This window comes from Penicillium canariense (assembly GCF_028826845.1).
Source record: "Penicillium canariense strain IBT 26290 chromosome Unknown utg000002l_segment0_segment0, whole genome shotgun sequence".
NCBI lineage: Eukaryota > Fungi > Ascomycota > Eurotiomycetes > Eurotiales > Aspergillaceae > Penicillium > Penicillium canariense.
The window spans coordinates 1256425-1266746 of record NW_026622729.1 but is presented as its reverse complement, the minus strand read 5'-3'; the positions used below and the strand labels follow the sequence as shown (position 1 = coordinate 1266746).

At 57.6% G+C, this 10322-nt stretch overlaps 3 protein-coding genes across 3 annotated transcripts; all 3 read right to left on the bottom strand.

Moving 5' to 3' along the window:
* Window positions 1–9: 9 nt before the first annotated feature.
* On the bottom strand, window positions 10–1438 carry N7482_003669 (uncharacterized protein; the record flags this gene model as incomplete). Its single annotated transcript, XM_056685794.1, has 3 exons — window positions 10–729; window positions 794–1112; window positions 1188–1438. 3 exons carry the CDS (start codon window positions 1436–1438, stop codon window positions 10–12), a joined length of 1290 nt encoding a protein of 429 aa, XP_056544536.1.
* A 3575-nt stretch (window positions 1439–5013) lies between these two features.
* Window positions 5014–5670, bottom strand: N7482_003668 (uncharacterized protein; the record flags this gene model as incomplete). The annotated part of the gene is made up of 1 exon (XM_056685793.1): window positions 5014–5670. The coding sequence occupies one exon, from the start codon at window positions 5668–5670 to the stop codon at window positions 5014–5016; it is 657 nt and encodes a 218-aa protein (XP_056544535.1).
* Window positions 5671–7213: 1543 nt separating this feature from the next.
* On the bottom strand, window positions 7214–8732 carry N7482_003667 (uncharacterized protein; the record flags this gene model as incomplete). The annotated part of the gene is made up of 4 exons (XM_056685792.1): window positions 7214–7755; window positions 8104–8131; window positions 8385–8505; window positions 8575–8732. 4 exons carry the CDS (start codon window positions 8730–8732, stop codon window positions 7214–7216), a joined length of 849 nt encoding a protein of 282 aa, XP_056544534.1.
* Window positions 8733–10322: the final 1590 nt, after the last annotated feature.

Below are 10322 nucleotides of genomic sequence, written 5' to 3'. Positions count from 1 at the left end.
AACCATTATTTACCGATGCACACTTTCATTCTTCGCCGGAATCACCCTCGAACACCACCCACACCAAGCCCGATGCAAGCCACCCTCTTCACGCCCAAGATACTTTCCCGTCTCACGCTCATCCTCGTACTCAACCACACAAGCCCCCACCATAACCCGCTTCTTAGCCTTATGCTTCATCAGCCCACCCAGCCCAATGACTTCCTGGCGGAAGTACCCCGGTTCTTCGTCATCATGGCTATCCGTCGCGATGAGCTCGTGGTGATACGAGGGGTGGCTGGACGGACTATGACCCGAACTACTGGTGTCACTCGCCCCTTCGTCCGCTTCGCAGTCGACCTCGAGCTCGATCTCTTTCGCAGCGAGGCATGCTTCGCCACGGCCGCATTTCACACCCTGGCAGCCTTCTCCAATGCCCGTGCCTAGCCCACCACCGAGGTAGGTGCTATATCGCGTGCGCCAGGCCCAGACACGTCGGTATGTGGTGTCGTTGCTGCGCAGGGTCTGTCCGCACTGCTGACACAGCCATACGGCTTCGTCGCAGTTACAGATGCCAGCGCAGCGTGCGAGTTCGGCCGCCACGGTATCACGGTCGCAGGTATCGGGGGAGTCCATGTCGTGGGGGGCGTTGGATAGGTGGCAGGAGAGCGGTGCGGTACCGCAGGGTCGGCAAAGACGACGGATACGGTTCTTCATGACAGTGGGGGAAGGAGGTTTGATCGTGCAATTCTGCAGCCAAGTCAGCTATTTTTCTGCCCATTCTACCAGAGGTTCATCATGGGCAAGGGCATACCCGGCATACGATCTTGCTGCAGCGTCGACACTCGCCTACCATGTCGCGTGCACATTTGCCCACTTTTCCCCGCGTCATGCGCCCTGGTTCACCGCTGCCCTGGCTCAGCAGCTGCAGCACCGACTTGACGCTGCTCGGGATGACGGCACTGCCGTCTAGCATTTCTGCTACGGTCTCGATATACTCATTCTCGCAGCGGAGGGTCTCACGCACGAGCTGGTGCCGGAACGGCGCTAGATTGACGTGGAACTGGCGGCATGTTCGAGATAATGCGTGGAGGGTGTTGAGATCCACGGCGCGGGCAATTTCTTTGACAATGCTAGACCACCGGTAAAGTGTGAGTGATGAGTGTGTGGGGTAGCACGGTCGCGCTAGGGATTCCAGATCCACTTACGGGTAACAGCTCAACGCCGCCGAGAAGGCATTTCGGTTGGGATTCTCGGCGCCCGACGCTTTACCAGACAAGCGGACGATGGGGAGCGCGTCGCAGCCGTCGTCCGAGGAGGTAGGCGAAGGCAACAGTTCAGCCGATGCGGTCGCAATCGGAGTGACCATCAGCTTCGGCGGGAAGGGCTTCCCCAGGGGGAGTGCCGATCCGTGATGCGCCGAGAAAGCATCGCTGTCCAGGTCGACGAACACCACCATGCTGCTGCTGCCATCAGAGACTGGTCGCGGGATCAGGTGAATGGGCACATCAGATAAGATCAACGATCTTGATCTTTTCCCCGGGGGCGCCTTTTATAGGCCCGGGTGGGTTTTGCGTGATTCTGCTGGAGACGTGCGGCAGCCGCGTTCCGAGTGGGATGATGTGCGATGGATCTGCTCCGTTCGTCGGGGCGATGACTGCGCCGTTGTATGAGAGTGACTCATGAATAGGCCAGACTCGGTGGGCGCGGTGAGGGGGTTGTGGGTTGAAGCTATTCAAGTCGAGAGCTGCTCGGGAGGGTCTGTTGGGCGATGATGACATGCGCCCCCTCTCCTTTCCCGTCGCGCCTGCCCTTTCCGGTTTCGTGCGAACAGATTAGGCGGTTGACCGAAGACTTTGGTCCGCCAAGTCGCGAACGACTTGTTGTGCTATGCTCTCTACATGAATCAGGGGATCATCCGGGCATACATCAGTACAAGCTTTAATAGTGCTTCTTAGTGACATCCATCGATATCGTCCTCAGGCTCGCTAGACAATACATTCGATGAACCCCAGAGACCCACAACCTTATGAGAGCCCACCCAGATATATATCTCCCGTCACCACCGCGATCTATTGACCTTGTACAGCAAAGCCTTTCGCTACCATAGGACTTTAGCACAGCTTGTTGTTGTTGAATTACGAGGCTATTGGTTATTGTATTGACCACGTGCTTTAGAGCGGGCGACTGGCGGCAATACGTTCGTATGCTGGCATGTATTGCCTGCCTATATTTTCTATATTTTCTACTGAATCTCACCTCCCACCCCGGTGCTACTCCAGTCCTCTTCCAGTCCGCATGACCCTTGCAGGCAAACCCCCTGGCCCGTCTTCCTCTCGGGTCCAGGACCAGCAGTAGATCCCCCCACACCCCGAACCGCAAAGCCCGCGAGAACCATCCGTGTCCTGACATCAGACATCCCAATTGCGGTGCCAGCCCACAGGATAAGCCCCGTCCCGGTGTTCCCGGCGCAAAGCCTCCGTCATTGCGAGAAAGTCACGGCCCCCCCGGGGGGCCACGCCCAGCTGGACCGAAGCCAGCCACGATCGACCTCGAGAGCGGCGGTCGAGCAGGCCGTATCCGAGAACGATATCGGGGTGGCCGAGATGTGGACAGACACAGACGTGGCCGGGACATGAGGATAAACGAGATACACGTGCGTGGAAGGATCGTGACGAAAGACGCGAAGCTCTGACAGTCCCCACGACCGGTACGGTACTTGTGAGAAGGCGCAGAGAGACCGAAAGGAAGGATCGCGCACTAGTGAGAGATTGCCAGCCCAGCTCGCTCAGCTCGGCCAATTCCCGACCCTCAACCACGATTGCACCCAAGGTCCCGACAGCAAGAGAAAGGGAAGGATGAACTAGCTCATTGGTTCCTGCCTACACCCTTCATCACCGCGCTCATGGGCTGGCCTTGCCTGGTTCTCGGGCTTTCCCTCGGGTTCAGTTTGGATTAGTTCAGGCGGGCAATGTTGCCTGGCCCAGTGCGTGGCCGCGAGCAGAGCAGGCAGAGCAGGCAGAGACGCATGGACGCACCGCGCCAGGCAGAAGATAACGTCGAGGGCCGCAAATTCTCCTACTGGAGCTAAAACTGGATGAACGACCTCGCAGGAGGGCCCGGCGAATGGGAGCGGGTTTACGATCCAACAGCGCCCACGGGCCCGCCTGGGACGAGCAGGGCAGGGGACATGATGTCATGGAGCAGACATGATCGCGGCCGAGATTCGATAGTCTGTACAGGTCTGTTGCGGGGATCATGTCCGCGGCGTTGGCGGATTGTTTTGGGGTGGCGGATTGGTCGTTCGTTCTGGGTGGTTGCGCTGGCTGTGGTGCTCTGGACAATACGGATCTGCGGCCTGGAGGATGAAGTATATCGGCCAACCCTCTCGGCCAACCCTCTCGGCCCCGTCCAAGGGACCAACCACACCGAGTTCAGGCTAATGAGCCTGTCCAGAGCCCTGAGCACGAATCGGGGCCGACGCATTCTTGAGCCTTTTGGCTTCGCACTTTTTACCCAATCCCTCCCCGCTGGATCTATGGTACTCCCATGGAGAGGCGAGCTCCCCCAACTGATTTCCGAAAGTGGTAGGAGCGATGCGGCAAGCTCCCCAGGGACGAAGGATCCGGCATTGATTGCCGACCATGCACGGGGCTCAGGGGAAAGGGGGGAAAGGAATGGGAAGCACCCCCAACCCGGTCCGGGGACAGACACAGCGACCTGTCGATAGAGCAGCTAGCTCGGTGTCCGCGCACCTACCGGATTCCGCACGCCCACACATGGCAACCCCAGGATCCCACATCTGGCCCAGGACCAAACCCAACTGCCAACTGCCAACTGCCAACTGCCAACTGCCAACTACCAACTACCAACTTTCCACATGGAACCGACTACCCTGATCAGCACCTCCTAACCAAGAGATCAGCCAACAAACCCCGTGAAACATGAAACGTAGGATCCGCAGGTGGCGGGGCGTTCGATCGGGCATTCTTCGCGTGGCTTGTCCATGTGCGGCGAGCCCAAACGGGGAACTCATCCACACATGGCAAGCATGTAGGGAGGAGATGCAGATGCAGATGCAGGCTGATGCGCGAGGAACCAGGCACAGCCAACCACGAACAGGGGATATAAAAAGAAATTACTCCATGATCAGCACGCCCACGCCCGCCGAAGCCGCTGAAAGTCCACGTGTAAGCAAGTTGAAACAAGCGGTGCAGGATCACCCTGCCTGACGCACGACCTTCATTTGCCCAACGCGTGCTAGCCTGGCATGCAGCATGCAGTAGCCAGCATGGACGCTGCAGTAGCCCCCGCCAGACGCCTTCCATTGTCTCAATGGGGCGTACGCAGGCCGAATGGGGTGAATTAGCGGCCGCTTTGGCTCGTCAGACGAGCCGGGGAAGAAGGGGGGGGGAAATTAAACGGGACACTCCCTTGCGGATTTAGCGTGGATTTGTGTGCTAATTTTGTTTGTTTGGACTATGCGCGCTCTCCCTCTCTCTCTCTCTCTCTTTCTCTTTCTCTCTCTCGTATTTAACGCCGATCATTCGACCACATGGCAAGTGCAGGGATGCGAATCCTGCGGCCCGTGGCGACTCGAAATGAAAGATTCCTCTCTGGGGATGGACCAGCAGGCGTACAGAAGTAGTATTTGGTCTTAGGAAGACACCGGTCTAGGAGGTACTGACCCTCGCCCAGTCCGCGAGGTTCTTTCGGCCGGACAGTCCTTCGAATTCCCGAAATGGACTCTCATGAAGAGAGCCAGGATACTATGCAACGCTGTTTTTACGTTTTCTGCATGTCATGCGCCGAAGCTATCCCCTCCACTTCCCCCCTTGTTGTTTTTTCTGTGTTTTACCATGCCCGGATGAGGGCACAGCAGGGGCGTAGAGGGGAGAGTAAGACGAACTGCTTGCCGGACCAGGACGAATGAAGTCACAGGGAGTAGCCGCATGTCGTACGATATCCCACCGTCCCCCAGGCTCGGTATACTCCGGATCGCGACCTCACACTGGTCAAGAGCAAGGGGAGACGTCACACGCCGAGATCCAGGCTGCACATCACTCGCCTGCCATTGGCCCGCTCGATGATCGCAGGGCTCGCAAGGCTCGCGGGGCAGACCGAACGACCCAGTCTGCCTTGCCACATGGCCGATCCGTGATCCGCGGGCTGCAACATCTGAAACACCAACTCTCCCCCAACATTTCGAACCTGCAGAAGAATGCAGGCAACCTTCGCCATGCTCGGGATATTTTTACGCGGCACTAACTTCACTCGGTCACGGACGACGGGACCACAGCCCCAAACCCCGTCCAAACCCCGAGCGGGATCCGAAGGGTAAGAGCGACGGCCGATGGCATCCGTCCTGCCCAACTCGACGGTGGTCGCGACGAGACGAATGATGGTGGGAGTTTGGGGATAGGGGCCGCGATAACGATTTGGTGTTGCGATCGTGCTCGCGAGGCATGGGTCGCCTCGCGGTGCCTGGCAGCTGAAGGAGTCGCGAGGCTGGCCCGAGTGGGACCGCAGGGAAACGAGGAGCGCTGAGCTTGCTGCCACCGTCTGATCTGTGCGGCAGGGATGGGTATGTGGAGAGCAGGGGGTTTCCAGGGTTCCACGGATTTTCCGGGAGCAGAGTCCACGCCGTTGAGCGGGCGTTTCAGCGTGCGTAATCTGGGCCCAGGACGCCATGGCAATTCCCTCCCGCATCAGCCCCGTCGTGACAAATATGGTGCTTGACAAATGTAGGGCTTGACAAATCATTCCCGGGCATGATGTGCATGAGTCCCCGTAGATTGAGGCGAGACTTGATGTGCAAGAGGATCTCGGCTCCGGACGCCATGGCGGTTCTCTCCCAGGTCTGCCTCCCGCAGTAGTTGACAAATCTTTCCGTGACAAAGATATCTCCGGTTCGCTGCGCAGTGGCAGGGAATCCGTGGTGTGTGTACTCGGCATAGAGCTTCATGTGCACCTGTCGGAGTCGATCGGTACCCAACACCGTTCCTTCGAGCAGGCATCCTGTGATCTGCAGACTGAGACAGAGGGAAGGAATCTGGAATCCGGGTATAGTCCGTCCAGGACGATGGTATGCAGTCTGCACAGTGCATTACTCAAAATCCCTTGGGCCCACACACAGCACTGGCGACGATCACGGCGAGCCCATTGGCCTCGATCACAAAGGAAACTGATTCGTAAATGCAGTCAATGCACGGGGCAAGCTGACTGAACACAAACCCCAAACAAAAACCAGTCAGAATGGGCAGGGCGGGACGGAGATATGCTCCATGGCAGAGACGGGGGGGGGGAAGGTGACCTCAATACTACTCGTGGCCAGCCATGGTCCATGAGCCACGGGCCACGGGCCGTCGAGGGTGCCCCATCGTCTGGAATGCTGGGAATCTGGGAATGCCGGGGAATGTGGCGGGAGGCCTGGTGGGGCAGGCGAGCTCGCGGTTCTAACCCGAAGAGGAATATGTACAGCCCTGGAAGAAGTGTGCGCTAGAGAAAATCGGGTTAATTCGAGCTAAGTCACAAAATCCCCAGCAAGACTAAAATTTAGGAAAGACCCACTAAAAATTAGAAAAAAAATTAAAAAATAGAAAAAAAACAACCAAAAAAGGAAGAAAAAGGTCGAGTCATGAGGCTGATGGCGCTTAGCATCCCGTCCTCTCGGTGGGGTGCCGCTCGCCTCGATTTGGCAGGTAGGCTGGCAGTTCAACGGCCTTGGCGTTTTTTTTTATCGTGCCCCAATAATCGCGCCCGCGGTGGCGTTAGAGTTATGAAGGATTCAAGGGTGGAAGGAAGCAGAGCAGAACTTCAGTTGTTTTGGTTCGTGTCCTGGCGCGTCGAGCGTTAGTTCCCTGCCTACTGAGAACTATATATGCAGAGTATTGAGAAAGAGGGGCCGGGGGGGGAAGGGGAGTAACGGCTACCTTTCTTTTTCTTCAGGGGCAAGGCAGATTCCTGAAATGGCATCTCCAACAGGTCCAGGAACATGAAGAGCAGTCCAGATACCAGATACCATCCGGATTGGGATAATGCACCCATTCCCCCATCGGGGGAGGAAGTTTAGGCCACCCGACAGTCGGGTTCAGGTACACCAGAAGCAACGAGTCTGCTTGAAGATGGGATGGAATTGGCGTGGGAGCAGTGAAGGAGTAAGTTGTTGCGTGATGGTGATGCCTTCGCGCAAGACTAACTCCGGCTTCGCCGGTAGTTGATCACCTCTCCTCGACTACCGAGATAGGCCGTGGATATCAGGATTCGTCACGACTCGTGCAGAAACGTGCCCCTTAGGCATGCCACGGTGCTGCTCACTGATAGGCCCGTGGATTGAAGATTCACGCAGGATCTGAGGTGAGATTTTAAGAGCCGTGAAGAATATCGCACATTTGTCCCACCGCGGGAGGAATCGCGGCCGCAGCCCTAAAGGATTGGTCAAGAGCCAAGTTGGAATTGGCATTGGAGGAGGCCAGCAGACGACATCCAGCCTTGCGAACAGACCGGGCCATTCAGGGCTCGGGGAAAAAACGATGCCAGAGGAGCGGATCCATTGGGTTCCTCCCAATTCAGGAAGAGGTGCGATGAGACGGACACAGCGAAATCGCCGATCGGCCGGGGGGGGGGCAGACGGGTCCCATTTGTCCCATTTGTCCCATTTGTCCCATTTGTCCCATTTGTCCCATTTGTCCCATTCGTCCCATTTGTTGGGTCCAAGGGCGAGACCAGCTGCGATCACAAGAGCCTCGTGGTGGGGCTGGGGTGCCTTGTCATTTGCTAGCTCGCCAGGTGTGTGTTGTCCAGCCCTCCCTGCGGGAAGATTCCGCCCAAAGGGAGGTGTCGAGTGTTGATCGCGACTTCATTTCGCCGGGCCCGGAGTCAAGTCGTGCTGGCCTGGACGGTGGGAACAGGGGGCAAACGGGGGGCGAATTCTGATTTCTAGGTGCCCTTCCAGCTTCGTCCCCCGACTAGACTGTTTTCGCTACACTCTATACCATCTCTATACTCGGTCGGTATGACGGTAGAGAGCGTCAGAGTCCCGCAGGCATTGCGGGTTAAGTGCTGATGAAAGACGGGAAGCCCAGCAGGTACCCCCTGCACTCCATCCACTTCGAGTTGACGAACCGCGATGGACCAGCTGCACCACCTTGCACTAACAACCAACAGACAGCCAACACTTCCTCTTTGGATAGTACTGTACATTACGCCCAGCCTATCTGCGGCCCATAGCCCCCCCCCCAAGCTCAAAACTCCACGCCCCAAGCCCCAAACCCCGAGTCTCTGGCCCCTGCTGTGTCCCCCGAATGCCCCCCTCCCCCTCCCCCTCCCCCCAGGGCACGGCTAGCAGCCCTAAAAAAAGAACCAACATTCGATCGTGCACCCTGACTGGCGAGTTCGCAACAGACTCCTTCTGCAGCGGCCTCAAGGAGGGCGATGACGATAATGGGGTGGATCAAGTGGCTCAGGGCGCATATCTTCAGGCCTAACATTGCGGCATCGACGGTAGCCACGTGGTCATGGCCATGGCTGGAAAACGGTCAGACGGTGCATATTTCCGACCCGGCCATGACTTGGGGTCCCTTTCTCTTGCATGACACCTGGAAGCACCAACGGAAGGGGCCCACCTGCTTCCCATGAGGGCATATACGGCGCACGACAAAGTGAATGGCTGCTGGGCTCTCCAGAGTAGGGACACCATCATCAGGATGGTTCCTATCGTCGGCATCCCCGACTCCAAGGCTTTCGATGGTCATCGAGCATGCCGTGCCTCTGTTGATCGTCTACTCGCCATGCCTGCGCCATGGTGTCGGTCCCTGGTCCCTGGTTGTGAAGGATTCAGAAATTCAGTGGCAGCATCGGACCCCCTTCTAGCTATCTTCTGGGCCGTGACTCGGCCCTCGTCATGATCCGCATCGCGTCAGACGAAAACGGCAAAAAAGAATGCTGGAACCCCACCACCACGCGAGGGTGGGGAGGGTGTAAGACTAGGGGGAACGAAGGATTTGGCGCGAACCACTCCCCCCGGGCAAGTAAGATTACCCAGCCACGAGTCAGGTATTAATGTACGCCCCAGGCACTAACCCGAACAGGGCATTAGTAGCCAGGAAAAAAACGCCGCTTCAGCCCGATGAAGGCAGGCTATTGCTGGATAGGGACTAGACTGTGATCACATGAGCAAGAAGGGGGTCGCGGCGATTTGTCCGAGCGGGCCCAGGTCCATCGCCACGAGGGAAAGCTGTGAGCGGCGAGCTGTCCGGGCTTAACGCCAAACTATCCCGGCCCTGATCTTAACCGGCCCAACTATCGCGCGGGACGAGCACCTCGCCTTCGTGCCGTTATAACGCCCGTCGCGAACTAGACGGGGCGGTCGAGTTCGTAGCTTGACTAGTTCACCATCTTGCTGGCTTGTTATCCAGCGGGACGGACGGCCCGACGCCTGTCTCTCGTGAACATATGACCCCGAAAGTAGAGCGTATACCCCACGCCCCGGCCCGGTGTGATGTGGAATGGCATCATTCGGTTCCTGATTTGCTTATCGAGTCACTGTGTAACCATCGACGCCCGGCCCGCAAGTTCTGTATATCAAGTACGCTTTCCGTTTTGGGTCCTCCTGACTGTGGGAAACACCGCCATTTGGCAAAGGTACTGCATGCCGATGCCCCTGTCATTCCACCCCCAATCCATCCTCCCCATTCCGGCCCTCGTGGCCCACGAGGCCCTCATCTCATGGCCCCCTAGGATCTATTTTCTGCACATTCGGGGCCGAGCACCGGTCTCCCCGTCACACAGCGGGAAAGCATTTCCTTCCAGAATAAGTTGATACACACAGACAGCGATCAGTTCCCTGCCAGCGTTTCAAGTTCCCTCCCAAACAAGCTGTAAGCCAAGCCGTCAGCCAAGCTGTAAGCCAAAGTAAGCCACCCTGCCACTGTTTGCCACCCCCCCTCCCCACCCGGCCCGGGGGAAGCACGCGAACGACCCATGCGGCATGCCACGAGAGCGAGTGTCTGGCCGCCAGGACGGAGCCCGTGCTGCTATCGTTTAAGCTATGCTATGCCGCATAGGGTGCATTCCAAAGAGAATGGGGCCAACAGTGGGGGGGGGGGGAGGGCAAGCGTTGGGCTACGCTACTTAGTCATGGTCCTGCCGGGCGCAGGAGATGAACCGGGCGTCGATGGAGCAGTTTAAGACTACGGAGTCGATGATGGGGACGGAGAATGCACAGAATCGTGTGTGCACCGATGGATAACATGGATAACATGGATCATCAGGGCGAAGCATTCTTCAGCGCGTGCAGAAGCAGGAATTACACTTCGTGGCAGTGTTTATTCTATTTCCATCCC